An 18145-nucleotide genomic window follows, 5' to 3' on the forward strand; every position below is an offset into this window, starting at 1 on the left:
ACGGTCGTGTGCATTTAATGCATAGGAGTGAAGCAATTTCATACTGGGGGCATATTCCTTGTATTTTTTTTCCTTGACTTTCTCTTTGTATGTTTAAAACAAATTTCGATTCTTACGAATAGCAATTTAAATTTTAGATTTATCTAAGAGATCCTAAAATTTCTCTTAAAATTTTGAATCCCAATTTAAATTGTAAATTTTTCCAAGAGATTCTAAACTTTCTCCTAAAATTTCAAATCCAATTTAAATGGTAAAATTTTCCAAGAAATCCTAAATTTTATCCTAACGATTACTACTAATAGCATTTTTTTTGGTAGAAATACTAATAGCAATTTAAATCTTAAATTTTATTAGTTGGACATTTACAATTTCAGCCAATGATTTTATCGAATTTGATCATAATCATTGAATTTTTTTTCCCTACTTAATTAATAGAAATTGTTTGTTTTTCCATGTTTAGTTAATAGACTTCAAATATATTTTTTTTCTCTTACCTACCTTCCCTTTTCATGATTTTTAATTTTAAATGGTAACAAATCTACGTACAATTTTAATTGACTTTATAATTATATTATCTGTATCCTACCGACATTAAAATATAATAAAATAATTCACAAGTGGGGTTCAAAGTGGGTCCCACGTGGCCCACACCATATGTATGATGAAAAGGCGTTAGCACTCGCCCAACGTTGAAATGATTCGAACTCATTATTCGGTACCAATGTTCAATCATGGCTCGGCCCCTATATACAATCGTGATGATCTTAGAATATTATAATAAAAAAGTTGACTAAAGACACTGGGGTTGGATCAACTTAAAGCCAACCGCCCCAGGGATCAGAAAGAAGCTTGCGAAAGATCAAATGCAGCAACTAACGGTCCGATTAGATAAAGAAACTCTCTCCAAAGAGGTTGTCTTCAGATCACTTGCTTTCTAATTCATGATCTTCTCTTTTTACTTTCTAATTCAAGGCTCATTCCTTACAAAGCATGTCAAGAAGATAATGACGAGAAAATCTACAGCAGTATATGAAGAGATTGTTGCAACACTTTACAAGTTGTAGAAGGTCAATTGAGAATCCAACATAAGGTCACTGCACTGGAGTTTTGGCCAAAGTGTAGGTGTAGTGCTTTAAATGAATATACATCGCTTGGAACTTGTAGGGTATTATTTTGCTTTTCCATTTGGGTAGAGCTGAGTTTGGCTACCTCATTTCAGAAAAAGCAATATTCAACAAGATCACTTGAACAAGAACAGGATGAACAGGGCATTAAGAACCATACATGGGTTGACAACTACCAGTAATTATCAAGTTCCATCCCAGACAGAGCAATAATATTCCCCATTGTTCTGTTCCTCTTCCACTTCCTCTTCCACTTCCTCTTCCTCTTCCCCTTGTACATTCTCTTTCCATCTCTTGGGGCTTTGGTTAAGATTATTTTCATACAATATCCCCCATTGCAAAAGTTAGCTACTTCAGAAAACCCTATTTTATCATGACACTGATATTATATAAATGCTGCTGACCAAAGATAAAATCCTCAACAACACTTCTGACAACTTGACATAGTGCAGGTAGGTAATGCAAAAGGGAATGTCCCCCCTTAAAATTGAATAAGCACCATCCAAGCAATACTTCCCTAATACAGTAAGAATGAAAACTGATTTTCGCTGGCCATGTTGATTTGGAACCTGAAGCATCCAGCCCATCTACTACCTTTCTTGGGAAATCTATGGCAGCCCCAATCCCTTTTCATATGCTAAAAATGAATGTGATTGGCAGCCGATTGTAGCACGCTAAGTATATTACAGTAACCACACCCCACATAATGATTTTCTTTGTGCATACCTATGGTGAACCCTCCGCATAACCATTACGGTCCATCTTGTTTCCATCTTCCATAGTTTCATGACGACCATTGTGATACCCCATTGACCGATCATACCGCCTTTTTCCATCCAATCGTTTGTCTAGTGGGCTCCCCGTCCTTTTCTTGTGACTATTTGACTTAGGAGACTGATATCCTCGACCTGTGTCATCGTATAAAGATACTTCCCCTTCTTCTACATTTTCCACATTTGGTCGCTGAGATGGCTGTTCTTCCGTTCCAGGATGATCTCCACGAACAATATCATGATGATCCTTCCCATAATTTTGATTCTCAGGTTCTGACCTGTTTGAAAGCTTAGACCAGCTTTGCCTCCTCTCCTTCTTGATCTTCTCATCCTCAGCAGCCAATTCAACACCATTTTCCAGCTCCCTCTCTATAAGATCATCTTCATCCATCAACTCCATTTTTCGTGCCGCATCACTCCGAGACTTCTTCCTTTTCTCCAGTGCTGCCTTTACTTTGTCCTTGTCAATCTTTTTGATAGCATCATGTGGAGAGTGACCTACAGAACCTTCTCTATGATCCAAATTCCGACCACCTGAACTGCTGGACTTGTATGGTGCAGCAGCCTCATTCTTCCATTTCCCTGCTTCTGCTGTTTCACTTCTCCTACCAGTTCTTTGTTGATCTTCTTCCTCATGTCTGTCTGACTCAAACTTAGACTTGTTTGAATCTCCTCCATTTTCTTTCTTGTAAGGCAAGGACTCCTGTTCAGTTTGTCGATGGAATTTAATTTCCCCATCCTCCTCATGATCCAAAATAACACTTTTTGTATCTGAGTTACCATACTCAGTACTTCTATTTTGGCTACTTCTCTGAAGCCCACCTTCATCATCAGGGTGTGCCTGGTCGGACCCTGTTCTAGATGATGGCACCCAAGCTCCAGGCCTTGTTGTAGATCCACCTCCAGCCTGGTTGGCTAATGATGATTCTTCATTTGGTGTTGGAGTTTTTGTCGCAGCCCGATGAGTAGGCCCAATTCCAGCACTTCCTTCAACTTCACTCCCTTGAGAAACTGGAATGCGGTTCTGTTCATATAGTTCCAACATTTGATTGCTAACCTCTGCAATAAACAGACGAAGACACCGACTTATGTTAAAAAATAAAATAAAATAAAAAAAGAAAAAAAAGAGAAAAGAAAAGAAAAGATGATATAGCAATAAAAAATGTGTCAAGTACATGTCCAGACAAGTGGTTTCTACCAAGATTTGACATGATCTGGATTATCATTTAATCAGCATATGACATATTCTGGATTATCATTTAATCAACATATCCCCAAGAAAAGCAAAGAATGTACATGGTCATCAAAGTTGGTCATCTTCGGGAAAAAAAAATTGAACTCTATGGCTTTATACTCCAGAAGAGGGCAGCATGTCCCCTTTAGAAGACTATGTTCCACAAGAAATGTCATTAATCAACATATGACATAATCTGGATTATCATTTAATCAACATATTCCCAAGAAAAGCAAAGAATGTACATGATCATCAAAGTTGGTTAACTTCGGAAAAATAATTGAACTCAATGGCTTTATACTCTAGAAGAGGGCAGCATGTCCCTTTTTGAAGACTATGTACCTCAAGAAATGTCATTAATTTGCTTTGGGTAACGTTTATATTTTTACTGTAATGAAGGTGAACATTCTATCCACAATCCCAAGACTGACACTAACCCTCCAACTGGCGTGGGGTGACATCAAATTCTTGCCACCAGACCTTCTCACCATCAGATGGAAGCTTCACTTTTAGGAACTTGGCAGCAAGGAAAATAGCTCCTGCTGCTATGTGGTGGGGCTTAAATTGCAGGCAAAGTGATGTCCGCAGCCTGCATAACAACTCACAGTTTGTCACCAAGGAATTAATACAATTTGGAGGAATGTCAAAAGAAAAAATATCAGTTATTTCATACCCATCATTGACAAAATTCCATGCTACTTGGGCAAGCGCATTTTGTGCAACCTTGAATTTTTTTATTGCTTCAACAAGAGGCTTATATGGGTGCTGCACATTGAGGTCAAAACCAAGAGTTCCAAGTACAACTCTCTCTCCAAGTAAAACCAACTCTTTTTGTTGTTCATAGACTTCCTGCATACCAGTACAGAAAAGAATGGTAAATTGGAAGTCCAAATCACTGCAGCTACAACAAAAAAAAAAAATTAAAAAATATATATATATATATATATAGAGAGAGAGAGAGAGAGAGAGAGAGAGAGGATATTTATAGATCGGGGGGCGGGGCGGGAGAGAGAGAGAGAGAGAGAGAGAGAGAGAGAGAGAGAGAGAGAGAGAGGGGAGGAAAAGGGGGTGGGGGACAAATAATTAACAATCTAAAACCCATAACCATTCTTGGTAACAAACAGAAAGCGAATACTAAAATAATTTTACAATAGGATCCAAATGTAAGATTAGGTAAGGGATAAAACAAGGTGTGCAAGATATGGCTCCCTTCCCCACCACATGTCTACCACAATACCATGGTTCATCATAATTAACAAACATTGTGGTATCTTAGACTTCCTCGTTCACAAAATACAAAAATCAATACTAATAAAGTTTCACGGCATCATCAGTAACAACTATGGAGAAAAGGAACATAAAAATTTTGAATACACGTAAGAAAGGTAGAAACAACCTCAAGGACAACAGCCAGAAAGAGGAAGTTCAGATATAAACAGGTACAACTGTAAAAAGCACTCCACCAAAAGGAATGGTACCTTCTGCTTGATTTTCTGAACTGCTGCAGGATCCTTTTTATAAATAATCTCATATGAAACTAGGATGACATCCTTCAGCGGTCGAGGAGTCTCCTCAACCTTCCCCGCAAGGAACATGCATACGGTTGCAATTGTCTGTAAAGTATTACAGTAAGAAATCTGCAGTAGAAAACCGAAAACCAAAAAAAAAAAAAAAAAAAAAAAAAAGAAAAAAAAGAAGAAGAAGAAGAAGAAGAAAGGAATAGAAAGCATACAATTAATATGCCAAAAAAAATGGTGAGAACATATTAGGAGCCCACAGGTCAAACAAAAGGCAAATAAGCTAGAAAGAGTAGCATGCACAAACAGCCATCAAAACCCCAGGATGACAACAAAAACATCTATAAATCCTTGAAGACTAATGACCCCTTCCTGCAAGATGAGATACCTGTCAGCCTACTTCATTTACCTTTTAAATACCTATCCATGTCCAACAGGCCATAATAAGGGTGTGTGAAAGATATGATGCCTAATCCTTCACAAAACACCTAACCGTTTACATTTTATGCCAGCCCTAGAGGAGAAAGATAGCAGAGTTTCACAGTGGGGTTTCATCATAAAATTCTTTGTTTACTTCGAATTTGCACATACTTGTTACGAATGATGCATTCACATACCATTACCCAGTTGCTTAATGAGTATTAGGTCCATCCTGTCCCTCAAAATTTGACAATCAGATAGCAGCGAAAATAAGGTGGATGACTCCTCCCATCCCTCCCTCAAAAATAGCACCAGCACCAGAAGCCATATTAATAGACCAATACTGTAGACATCTCCAGTAGATAAAATTTAAGAGTAGAAAGAAGACGGAATATCTACAGTTTAGCTTTGGTTGTGATAGGACAAATAATGAGCTGGTGAACCTTGATGAGAAGGAGATTCTATAAAATGATTATTTTAGGTACCTTGGTTCAATCATAAATAAAAATGTGATGAAGAGGATGATATTTCCCAAAGAATTAAAAGTGGGTGGATGAAGTGCAAAGGTGTGTCCGAGGTCTAGTGTGATCAACATATTCCTTTAAAGTTCAAGGAAATATTCTATAGTACCGTCTTTTTCATACAACCAGCTATGATGTATGGTATAGTGTCAGCCCAGTAAGAAACATCATATAGATAAACTTGATGTTGGGCAGTTAACATCCTCATTTCTGCTAAACTGAGTAGCAAAACTAGGAAAGATAAGGTAAGGAATCATATAAGATCTGTTCTAGAGTAGCTTTGATAAATGATAAGTTACGAGAAAGTTGATTGGGGTAGCACAGCCACGTTCAATGGAGGCCACTAACCACCCCTATACGGAGAAGTGATTTAATCAAAATCGAAGGAGTTAGAAGTACTCCGTTGACTTCTAAAATGCCTTGGTTCTGTGGAAACCAAGAAGAGTAAAGATTGTAATGTAAACAAATCTAGGAACTCGACCAGTCTCAAGAAAAATGCCTTGGTTTCTATCAAAACTAGTTGACCCAGCTGAATTTGTCCTCATAGAATACCTTATCCCGTTTGATATTCCCCATATTTTACATGTTTCGATATAGCTGTCTCGTGTTATAGGGTGTCCCTAAAGACTAGCATGGTTCAATGCTCTAACCATCCAATTTGAAGAATGAGAAAACAAACAGTCAGGACATTAGAAGAGACTGCCAAGGCTGCTCGTCTCATGATCTGACTGCCTCACCAGCTATCTGTGAGAACAATGCCATAGGCTTATACTCCCTCCTCCTTGCAATGATTGTCCCCTCTGAAAAGATCCTGAAATTTAAGGAGTGGCTACAGCATTAAAAACCACAACTACCTATATTGCCCACCCATTACTTGTTTACTCTTCTCAAAGTGTGCAGTACTAAACTAATGTGGTAGTCAATGCAAAGAAGCAAACAGTAAACTAATCAAAAACTCTTTATTTGTTTACTCTTTTCAAAGTGTGCAGTACTAAACTAACGTGGTAGTCAATGCAAAGAAGCAAACAGTAAACTAATCAAAAACTTGTTATTTAATTCTAAGACATGACAGAGAATTTGAGACAGCCAAAAATAGGAATGTCTTTGCCAGACAGCAGTAAATAAATCTAAATCCAGAAATAAAACCTGCACAAGGAACATGCACATATATCAATATATTTGCTAGGACTGCAGCCAATGACATAAATAGTGAACTGTAGCACACACAAATAACATATATAGATAAATCTGGAATAAAATTATAAGTACTCACCCTCCGATCATTCTTTGCATGAGATTGACGAAGAAAAAAACGATGGCAAAATATTATTGCTGTAGCTATTGTTACCTGGGGTCTGCATTGAAATCAATTTCTTGTCATACATTTTGTAGTAGTAACCCATAACTCCTTGGTCACAATTGAGCATAGCCACAATATTGAACAGTTTGTAATAAAAACAAAAGAAAAAGAGGAAAAAACTGCCTCAAATCTTTAAAAACTGTACACAAATCGTTCCCACCAACCTTTCACAATACCTACTCAACTTTAATGGCTCATAACATGCTACATGATTGGACATGTGGTTAGAAGGCCCCACACCAATGTCATACAAATGGGATGTAAGTGGCCCCTTATTACATAACCAACCAGCCTACCAGGCCTTCCCCCCCCCCCCCCCCCACACACCCCACCTCCCACCTCCTTTTTAAACAAAAGTATGATAACAAGAAGGAACACACATATTTGACCCAAAAAAATTATAGTCAGTTAAGGGAATTCATCAGAAAGGACTTATTTTCATCAATACCAAAGTTGGCATAGGTTATTGCCATATTAGTTTATGGTTCAATTAGTTTACCTTGTAATAGATCTGTTGGATGGGCTCATATATGTGTGGTAATTAGGACCACAAATTTTTTAAGTATAGAAATGGAATTCTCTCCGCTACTCCTCTCAGACAATTTATGGTTAATGAGGATAGATTTGTTGGATGAGCAAGAATCCATGTAGTAGAGACCATTTAGCGGAGATTATCATGACTTACTAGGCTGTGTCTTGCATCTTCCATCTTTTTTTTTCTTATTTTCATTTCTCATCTCTTCACTCTGCCCCTTTTTTCTGTGTTGACCTTAGTTATCTCTACTTTGTAATTGGATTCTTGTGGCCAATCCACTTAAATAGGGAAAAGGCTGAGTCTATCTGTGTTTTTGTTGTCGCCGTCAAGAATAGACTTCTTCTAACGAATTTCCTCTATTCTAAAGTTGGATTATTAGAGCCAAGAGTGGATTCATAGGGTAATCTCTGGTGGATTCCCTGTCACAACATGACTTAACATGAATTCGTCTAATCTAAGCTGGATTATTATAGCCTATGGTGGATTGATACAGCTACATGTAGGGATTTTGTTATATTGTTGGGGTTGTTTTTTGTCAATTTCTATTTTACCATTACCTCTTTGGTGGCTAGTAGGAGTGAATCAAAGTTAGCTTGGACTTCTATTTCAAGGCTTAGAGTTGAACACCTAAGGTGTCAATTTGGTATGGCAGCAGTATTTGGTAGGGTACCAAATTTATATACATCATACCGTCACCCTACGGAATACCAAAGTGCATGATGCAGACCTGGAAATGGATTGCCATGTGGGCTTCAAAGAAGGGTAATTAGACAAATAGAAAGAGGAAGATCCAAAAATTCCCCCATCATCCCATTTAGGTTTTGTTAATTCCCATCTTTATCCAGGACCCAAATTTAACCATACTATCCATTCCATCCTGATTTGATAATTAATTGCTTGAAGATTCATATAAAAAAGGGATAATTACTATTGGCCCCCTGTACTTTGATTTTATTACTACTGTATCCCATGTACTTTTCAAAATTACTAAACCAACCTTTAACTTTGTCTACAATTACTATTGCCCCCCTACCGTTAAGTTCCGTTAGTTTATTGATGATGTGGCAACTTTATATTTTTTCAAAAACCCCAAAATACCCTTATACTTATCTCTTTCCTTATTTACCCTTTTGTCAAGTTACAGTAGTACCCTTAATTAACTATGAAGAAAAAAAGTAACTATGATCCGTTTTATTCAAAAAAAAAAAAAAAAAAAACCACCAAATAGAGAAAGAATGATTGAATAAAACTCAAATAGAAACCGAAGAGGAAGGAAAATCAAATTCAACTCAAATTGGAAACTGGATATCACCTAAAATATTTTCAAAATAAATGAAGTTTATCGGATTTGGATTTTGCCCATTTCATTAATTCAAAATAAATGAAATTTAGGGTAAAATTGACATTTAATCTGGTTTTTATAAATGAGGTAACATCATCTTTTGATTTCTTAATTTTAATGAAGGGCAAATTAGACATTACATATTCAAACTTAACGGCAACTTAACACCGTTATAAGGAAGGGGGCAACAGTAATTCCGTAAAGAACAGGGTTTTATTAGTAATTTATCCCTATAAAAAAATATAAAAAAAGCGCTCAATTATAGGGATTTCTTCCAAGAAACCCTAACCCTAAATTTTGGGTTTACATCACAAAGTGTTCATTATAATTCCAGTAATACAATCATACTAGTTTTCATATTTTATCGGTAGGTTCCTAACAGCAGCATTTGCAAAAACAACAATTAGCTGGCAGAAGATTAAGTTGACGACACATTTGAATCCCTACGTCCCTTGCAAATCAATATATCAACTAAAATTGAGACTTTCAAAAGATTTACATGCTTACAATGTAACCAAGCAAGCAAGGGAAAGGTCATAAAAGTTTGGAGGGCGAAAAAAAATGTGAACTTACACTTTAAGCCTCATCCCCAAATCCTGCAGAAACGTACAATAAGACTTGCGTAAATATGTCTCCTTCTTCAAATCAATGCCATCTCTTCTGGATGGTGAGTTTTCTTCGATTTCTTTCCTAGAGAAATACCAGCGACCTCCTCCATCCTCAGGCTTCTCATCAGAAAAGTTGTATGGCCCACTTTCAACCATTCCATGGTGCAGGGGATCTCCAGGAAAAAGTCCAGCCATATGCGCTAGAGAGTACTAGAATAGAATAGTTAAGATAACTCCACTATGGAGCAGATACGAATGCATAATCCAGTAGCTTCCTGTCCATGAACTGTGAGAATATCAATCACACAGGAGCAACTGAACCTTGTGCAATAGAAAACAATCATAATGATTGACATGGATCTAGAAAGGACTAGCTAATATGCTATGAAATATGAATAATAACATACAGACCCTTTAGAATTTAAAACCAACTAAAAACCAAAAAAGGGCCAAAAGATTGGTTGTAAAGGTTCTTACTGTTCTACGGATTCTTGTATTTTGGTTCTGTTTTCTGATTAATCCTAATACAGTTTCTTGTGTTTCTACCTTGCTGATGCAGTTCTATGCAAATGAAAATGACCATTCCTAGAAGAGGTTGCATTGACTAGTATATTAATTGGATTGCCCAATGTAATCCAATCTCATATCAAATCTACATGACAAGAACAAAACACAAAGAATCTAACCAACCAAAAAGAAACATAAAGAAACACATTTCCACTAGAGGGGACACCCCCACAATAAATGAACTACATAACTATCTTCTAACCAATTAGCTACAAGCTAATAATTGAGATCATCCTGACAAAGAACGACGGTTAATAGACATCCAGTAATCAGTATTACTGAACTCCACTGGGAAAATTTGTAACTGAAGAATTCAAACCAGATCTGTGCATTATTTTCCTTCTATAAACAGAGGATCTGCAGCATATTTCAGTACAGATCAAATTTCACAGGCCCAATCATTTAATACTGATTAGACAACATGAACAGGAGAAAAATAAATTAAAGATATTCAAATACATGCCTAATGGGAACTTTAGGGAAGGCAAGAGATGGAGAGGTTAAGGAGCCTTATGTTCTCAACTCTCAGGCAGCTACGGTCGGCATCTCAGCAGATCAATCTGAGTACCCACAGAAGGAAAAAGTTACAACACTTACAGGTTATGCATTAGATAGAATATCAACATTATGGAGGATTCAACACCCAATATAAAAAAAGGAACAGGTTGTGAATCATCCCCCTTTTTCTTTCATCACTGGTTTGTCTAAAAATAGGGAAGTAAAAGGATGGTTCAGGTACACAAGAAGAGCAAACTAGCAAAGAGCCTGCCCGTTTAATGATTTCCATTTTTTATATAAATAATGTAATATCGTTCACTGGGTTGCACTTGTTCTTTTTGAGTCACAAAAGAAACTCAATTTTATGATTGCAAACCAGAACTTCGCTAACCTCAAACAAAAAGGTTTAACATGAACTTCAAATCGACTGAGGTCATTAATAAACTAGCAAGTTGGAATGCATAAATTTTATCCACCCATTTCCATAGCTAAAACTGTTGTTTTTTTCCCCCTAAACAAATCCCTACATTTAAAACGAAGACTCTTCTTTCCTAACCAAAATCACACAGAATGGAGAGAGACGTTGATGAACTAGGGTTTTTTCTTCTTCAATCCTGTCCCAACGCAATGTTCTACTCCCTTCTCTGTTTCATCTCTGAAACCCTAAAGTTCGATCTACTGCGGTTTATCTGGTTGAAAATTTAGAATTTCTTCAATCTATTGAACTGTTATTTCTTTTGAGTCCGAACCCACTCGATACAAATTGGCATTAATTTGTACATTTAGTTTTAGGTTCCGTATGACATGAGATTGCTGTAAAGGTTCTGAAAAATTGTCCGCTTCTGTGTTGGTCTGCTGATTCTTCCACGAAATACATAAAATTGTTCCTAAAATCTAAACATATATCAAAATAAGCTCTACTTGCATTCCTTAGTGGCCCTAGGACTTCTGCCATCTCCATTAATCTCTCCAAACTGGATGCCTTGGCCTTGAATTCAAATGGGTATTATCGGATTTTACAGGCCGGCCTTCTGTGCTATTATCAAACATGGATTACTAACCGACAAACCATTCCAGAGATAAAGTGGTACCATCTTACTAAGAACCCTAACGACTTCACCACCTCTTTTATCGATGGCCTTCGTTCTACAAGACCTAACACACTTGACTGCAATTACTAATAATTGTTTCCCCAACATTAGATCATTTAAAGGTGGAATTTTAGGATTCAGAGACTCGAAAGCTTACCTTTCCTTCCAAGCGTAATAGACCAATCAACAATTGAAAGTGATGACTGCCCAACATCAATTGCTTTCGTCCCGCTAATGATCCCTATCAGAAGAACTCCAAAACTGCAAAAATCAGTCTTTGTGCTCAGATTATAGCCAAAATCGAGTTACCCAATCGCCCTTGCTGGCGTGTCGACGGGATTCGAAAATAATGAAGGAACACGATAGAATCATAGTCATAGAAGAAAAGGAACTTGCCCATGTAAAAACGAGAAGAAGAAACGAAACTCAAGTGGGCCTGGGATCAAAGGGTATTTTAGGTCTTTCACAAAGGAAATGTAAAAAATATATATATAATAAAATCCCGGTAAAAGAAATGTAAAATTTTTTTTTTTTTAAAGAAATTTCCATTAAACAAAAGAAAGAAGAAAAAAACAACCCGCAAAATAGCCTAGGCAATTGGAGAGCATAACTCCTAAAGGCCAAACCGTCATATACGGGATCGACAAGGCCCTCCTTACTAGAGCATCCGCCACTACGTTTATCGCTCTTGGAACAAAACAAAAGGAGCATGAGAGGAAAGATGATCATAACTCCCTAATATCCTCCACCAGAGGAGCCTAAGCATAGGGGAAGGGGAGCTAGAAGCATTGTTTATGTATTGGACAAGTATTTTACAATCTTACTCTACCAGAAGATGAATACAATCATCCGCCACTGCGTTTATCGCTCTTGGAACAAAACAAAAGAAGCATGAAAGGAAAGATGAGCATAACTCCTTAATATCTTCCACCAGAGAAGCCAAGCATAGGGGAGGGGAGTTTTTTTTTTTTTTTTTGGTAACCAGCATAGGGGAGGGGAGCTAGAAGCACTGTTTATGTATTGAACCAGTATTTTACAATCTGATTCTACTAGAAGATGATTACAGTCTTCTGAAAGTGCAAACATCAATCCAACTCTCATAGCGAGAGCTTCCCCTTCCACCACTGAGTTGCATAGCACCGGTTCAAAGACTGCGTCTGTAAAATTTATCCTTTATGATTTTGCAGAACATAGCCGACACCAACTTTGCTATTTCCTTTACACCATATAAATAAATGTAAATTCTTACACCATATAACAATGATTTTGCAATGGGGCTGAGTGAAAGTATTTCACTCAATTAGGGGTATCATTGTCTTTTTGAATAAATTCAAAATTGGCATAATCGGAGAAATCTTTTAGGATGTAGTCGAGATGTGCCTAAACTGATCGGAACAAACTTCAGTTCTACAAGAAAAAGAATGTCTCTTCCATATTATTATTCAATTATTAGAGATTAAACTAATGTTATACATCGAAGCTTTCACTAACCCAAAAGAATAAGGACTCAATATTTTATTGTTGATTTGATTAAGATGAGATTATTCAGCATATTGATTCCTCTACTTGTCTTGAGTTTGCAGTTGAATTTATTTTCTTGGATATTTTCTCACATGGATTTTACCTCATACTATGTGATTGAAAACCTTTAGGGAAGCACATTGTTCTCTCCTGATAGGGAGGTAATCCAAACTTGAGAAAATAATGAGTCTTATGGGTGCACACACTCTACTTTGTGGTTCAAAATCATCATGGGAATACATTGTTCTTCCCTAGAGCATATTATTCAAAAAATGTAAAAATGATATATAATTTTGTTTTTTTACGTGTGTGTTCCCTTAATGGACCACAAACTAATGTTGGTTGAGTGGTAAGATCCATACTTCTTAGTGGAGAGGTCATGGATTCGACTCTTGCGGACGACAAGCATCTCCCTGAGGATATAATCAAGGTGCGCGCAAGTTGGCCCGGATGAACCTCAAATACCAAAAATAAAAAAAAATAAAAAATATATATATATATATATTATATTATTACATGTGGGTCTTATGACTAATTGGTCGCCAGATATTCAAATTTCAAATGTGGAGAGAGCAAAATGCCCTTCAGATTATTTAATACATCGTGTTATTATATATTTTTTTCAATTTTTTGGATATTTGTATTTTTTTGAACCATATAATTAATGCTTAATGAACAATTATCTCTTTTTAAAACCATATATTAACTCAATGTATTAAATAACCTAAGGAGTACTTTGGTCCCTTCATGTTTGAATTTGAATATAGCGACTAACAGTGTTAATCTGTTTGGGACCCACACATAATATATTGTATTAAATGATCCAACATAAGTTTATAGTCCACTAGGACGCATGCATAAAAAAGCAAAAAATAAAAAAAAATTGCAAAAATTTCACAATGTCAAAGGCTTCATAAAGGACACCAGATTTACATGATCTCTGATTGGGATCAGATTGTAGTCCTATACACAGCAATGAACCCTAAAAATTGCAGTCAGCCACAGAAGATTATCATATATATTGAGAGTCTGCAACCCATCGGGGAAGCACCTGTGCTCCAGGATGGCTTAACCACCACAAAAATGTATGGGCCCACAGGGATTGGTGATATTTTTTATTTTATTTTGTGTATAAAAATCCCTGTGGGCCCACACATTTTTGTGTTGGTTAAGCCCTGTGCTGCCCCCACGGGTGCAGATCATATTTTGATACGTCAAACGCAGAAGAGTTTCACAAAAAAAAAAACCCAGTAGAGTAATTCATAACTCAAAACCCTGAAGAGCGTAAACGTACACAGATTTGAGAGATGATTATCCGGGAACACCTTAGGAAGCAGCATCTACTTCACTTTTCAAGAGTTGGGTTTTTCTTCTCCACCTGGTTTAAGCCTCCACTTCCTTACCATGATGATCCCATCCTCACAACCATCTCCGAAGCCATTAAGAACTCTGCAACAAAAAATCTTGATTCCTCCCTCAAGAAGCTTATCCCTACTCTCACAGCTCGTCATGTTGTCGATCTGATCATCCACAACCCATTCTCTCTCGACCCATCTTCTCTCCTCTCCTTCTTCAAATGGGTTTCTTTGCAACCAGGCTTTCGCCACACCATCCAGTCTTACTGCACAATGGCACATCTCCTCTGTACCCATCAAATGCTTTCAGAAGCCGAATCTCTCTTTCAATTCGTCATCTCTCGGAAGGGGAAAGACTCAGCTTCCTCTATATTTGCCACTATTCTTGAAACCTCAGGTTCCCGTCGTCCAAATTCAGTATTTAATGCTCTGATGAATGCGTATACGAGTTCTGGTTTTGTTTCAGATGCTATTCAGTGTTTCAGATTGGTTAATAAGCATGGATTTGGAATCCCGTTTCATGCTTGCAGCAATCTTCTGGACCACATGATGAAGGCGAATTCATCTGCTGCTGCTTGGGCTTTCTATTCAGAAATTTTGACCTATGGGTTTCCACCGAATATCTACACATTCAACATTTTGATGCATAAATTCTGCAAAGAGGGTAAGTTGAAGGAAGCCCAGTTGATCTTCAATGAAATAAGTAAGAGTCGTTTGGTTCCAAGTGCTGTTAGTTTCAATACATTGATCAATGGGTACTGCAAGTCGGGGAATGTGGAGGAAGGATTTAGATTGAAGAACATTATGTTGGAAGCAAATATCCTTCCAGATGTTTTCACTTATAGTGTTTTGATCAATGGGCTATGCAAAGATTGTAAACTGGAACAAGCACGTGAACTATTCGATGAAATGTGCGAGAGAGGGTTGGTTCCAAATGATGTTATTTTCACTACTTTAATTGATGGGCAGTGCAAGAATGGGAGAATGGATGTGGCTATGGAAATTTATCAGCAAATGTTGAGGAAAGGAGTGAAGCCTGATCTAGTTACCTACAATACACTCATCAATGGCTTATGCAAGGTTGGTGATTTGAGGGAAGCAAGAATGCTTATGCAAGAGATGTCAAGTAAGGGTTTGAAACCTGATAAGATCACATATACTACTCTCATTGATGGTTGTTGCAAGGAGGGTGATTTAGGGTCGGCTATGGATATAAGAAAGGGAATGATTCGCCAAGGAATTGAGCTTGATAATGTGGCATATACAGCTCTTATTTCAGGGCTCTGTAGAGAAGGAAGAGTCGCTGAAGCAGAGAAGACATTGAAGGAGATGGTAAGAGCAGGTTTGATACCGGATGATGCTACTTACACAATGGTGATTGATGGGTTCTGTAAGAGTGGAGACGTTAAGATGGGGTTTAAGTTGCTCAAGGAGATGCAGAATACCGGCCGAGCACCAGGTGTTGTAACCTATAATGTACTTATGAATGGACTGTGCAAGCAGGGCCAGCTGAAAAATGCTAAAATGCTTTTGGATGCAATGCTTAATTTGGGGGTGACTCCAGATGATATCACTTACAATATTCTTTTGGAAGGACATTGCAAACATGGAGACCCAGAAGACAATGATAAACTACGCAGTGAGAAGGGGATGGTCTCTAGTTTTGCATCCTACAGTTCGCTGGTTGGCGATATTGGTAATGCGAAGAACCGCCAACAGAGATGATTGATCTGTGTGTGTTAGTGAGTAGCATGGCTGGTATACGATCTTGGACCAGATTCAAGGCATAGAACACATTTTGAAGCAAAAATAGACCAGAATGGACGAGCAAAAATGTGCTGGCCGTCCTCAAGAGGCGCTTACTTGATTTCCTTTATCCTGTGAGCGTATTTGGTACAAAACAAAATCATGTCTCGGTTACATTGGATGAAAGACCGGTCCTGGCTTGAGCTTGTGCATGGAGGGGAACCAAAAAATTAGTCTCTGGATGCTGAAACGGCAAATGAAACAAGATCTCCCTTTGTGAGCAGAGTCTGATGGATGTGGTGCTCCTAAAAAGTTTTGTTATCCTGAGCAATTCAATTGTACTACCAAAAAAGAAGTACAATAACACATTCTCTTTTAATGAAAAACTCCGATCTTAACATATGAGAAGTAGAGCTTTGTCGTTCGATTCTTCAGACCCCATGAAAGGTGGAAATGTCACCTGAAAAAATGCTTCTACAAGTATTCTCATTGATACATGTTTTGGCAGCAGATGCTTTCAAAAAGAGAATGTCTTCCATGGCAAATGTAGTCACAAGACATGCGCAACAATGTTATACTTTGAGTCATTTTCAAACTACATATATACGTCTGGAAACTTTCAGACATAAGACAGGCAAGTAAAAAGAGGTTACAAATTGAAATGTAATGCAAATAGACCTATTGAAGTAAGCATTATAATGTTGACAATACTATTGAAGTAAACATTATAATGTCTACAGGTGACAACATCTGGCTCCAGTCCTCCTTGAAGCATCAATTCAAACAACTTTTGTGCTTCTGCAGTCCTCCCTTTTTCTCAAAATGCTAAAAGTCATGACATCAGGAGAGACTCCTAGTCCAGACATTTTGTCTAGCGGCTTCTTCAACTGGCCAGAATTGCATAGGCCATGAATAAGAGAGTTGAAAGTGATAACATCAAATTCTAGTCCTTTCTGAATCATCTATTGAAACTTCTTTTGTGCTTCAGCAGTCTTTTCATCTCTGCTCGAAGGGCATCAATCAAGATGTTAAGAGTCACGACGTGAGGAGAGACTCCTCGACCCTACATTATGTCTAGTGACACAGTGGTTGCTCAATTGGCTTGAACTGCATAGATCATGAACCAAAGAATTGAAATTGAAAACTTTAGACTTGTGTTCACTATGAAGGATCAATTCAAACAAATCTTGTGCTTTAGCAATCCTTCCTCCTTTCCAAAGACTCACCATAAGTGGCAGAATTTGGTAAGTAACTACATCTGGGGAGAGGTGTTTCTTGAGCATATCAGCAAATAGGTTCAGGGCCTCATAAACCATTCCTTCTTTGCAATGTCCATCAATGATTGCAGTATACATGATAACATCAGGGTTACATTTAGCCTCGAGTTCCATCGCCCTAAGCATTTCCAGAGCCTCACAACTGTTTCCCGTCTTGCATATCCAATTGATTCATGGTTCTGTACAACATTACATGAAAAGGATACCCTTCTCTGAGCATCCTGTGGAACAACTCTTTGGCCTCTGCAATTTTATCCACCGTGCATAGCCCATTAAGTAGAGTAGTCAACGTGACAACATCAGGTTCGAAGCCACATTTCATGATGATCCCAAAGACAGCAATGCCCAAATCTGGCCGATTCGAACCCTCAACAGGAGTTGAGCAAGATAGTCAAAGTAACTAAATCGGGTTGTATTTGCAAGGAAACCACGTTTCTGAACAGAGAAACGACAGTGGAATAGTGTTTGCATTTCGCAAGTGACCCAAATAATTGATTGAAAGCAAAAATTCCTGGAAAGGGTAGGTGAGTGAGAGAGCTTCCTCAACACTATGGAGGTGTTTGTATCTGAGTTACATCCATGCATTTTTGTAGCTTCAGAAGAAAAAAAAGATGAAAGCAGTGGAAGAAGAGAATGCTACATACCCATTTGAAATT

At 37.6% G+C, this 18145-nt stretch overlaps 2 protein-coding genes and 1 pseudogene across 5 annotated transcripts; 1 reads left to right on the forward strand and 2 right to left on the reverse strand.

The window, feature by feature from the left end:
* Window positions 1-789: 789 nt before the first annotated feature.
* LOC149000660 (cyclin-T1-3-like) lies at window positions 790-11953 on the reverse strand. Of its 4 annotated transcripts, none has more exons than XM_089140552.1 (7): window positions 11748-11953; window positions 9400-9720; window positions 6863-6944; window positions 4610-4744; window positions 3805-3980; window positions 3620-3720; window positions 791-2956 (listed from the first exon to the last, which is right to left on the reverse strand). In XM_089140552.1, the coding sequence occupies exons 2-7, from the start codon at window positions 9627-9629 to the stop codon at window positions 1851-1853; spliced, it is 1830 nt and encodes a 609-aa protein (XP_088996678.1). In that variant the 5' UTR covers window positions 9630-9720; window positions 11748-11953; the 3' UTR covers window positions 791-1850. The 4 variants fall into 4 exon arrangements, with proteins under 4 accessions (XP_088996675.1, XP_088996674.1, XP_088996678.1 ...); XM_089140550.1 differs by having other exon boundaries at window positions 792-2956; window positions 3569-3720; XM_089140549.1 differs by having other exon boundaries at window positions 790-2956; window positions 3569-3980; window positions 9400-9709.
* A 2392-nt stretch (window positions 11954-14345) lies between these two features.
* On the forward strand, window positions 14346-16926 carry LOC149000661 (Pentatricopeptide repeat (PPR) superfamily protein). Its single transcript, XM_089140555.1, has one exon. It carries the CDS (start codon window positions 14419-14421, stop codon window positions 16189-16191), a length of 1773 nt encoding a protein of 590 aa, XP_088996681.1. The 5' UTR covers window positions 14346-14418; the 3' UTR covers window positions 16192-16926.
* LOC149000662 (pentatricopeptide repeat-containing protein At3g09650, chloroplastic-like) lies at window positions 16862-18074 on the reverse strand (annotated as a pseudogene).
* Window positions 18075-18145: the final 71 nt, after the last annotated feature.

This window comes from Hakea prostrata, chromosome 11, assembly GCF_041222555.1.
Source record: "Hakea prostrata isolate BN-2017 chromosome 11, UWA_Hpros_2, whole genome shotgun sequence".
In the NCBI taxonomy this organism is placed as follows: Eukaryota; Viridiplantae; Streptophyta; class Magnoliopsida; order Proteales; family Proteaceae; genus Hakea; species Hakea prostrata.

What these genes read in the sequence shown, in the direction of transcription:
- LOC149000660 (XM_089140549.1), bottom strand. Translation starts at nt 9,629, where the DNA reads ATGGCTGGACTTTTTCCTGGAGATCCCCTGCACCATGGAATGGTTGAA. An exon ending in TTGGGGATGAGGCTTAAAGT is followed by an intron (nt 6,945 to 9,399) that starts GTAAGTTCACAT and finishes ATTTCAATGCAG; the next exon opens with ACCCCAGGTAACAATAGCTA. An exon ending in TTCAGAAAATCAAGCAGAAG is followed by an intron (nt 3,981 to 4,609) that starts GTACCATTCCTT and finishes ACTGGTATGCAG; the next exon opens with GAAGTCTATGAACAACAAAA.
- LOC149000661 (XM_089140555.1), top strand. Translation starts at nt 14,419, where the DNA reads ATGATTATCCGGGAACACCTTAGGAAGCAGCATCTACTTCACTTTTCA.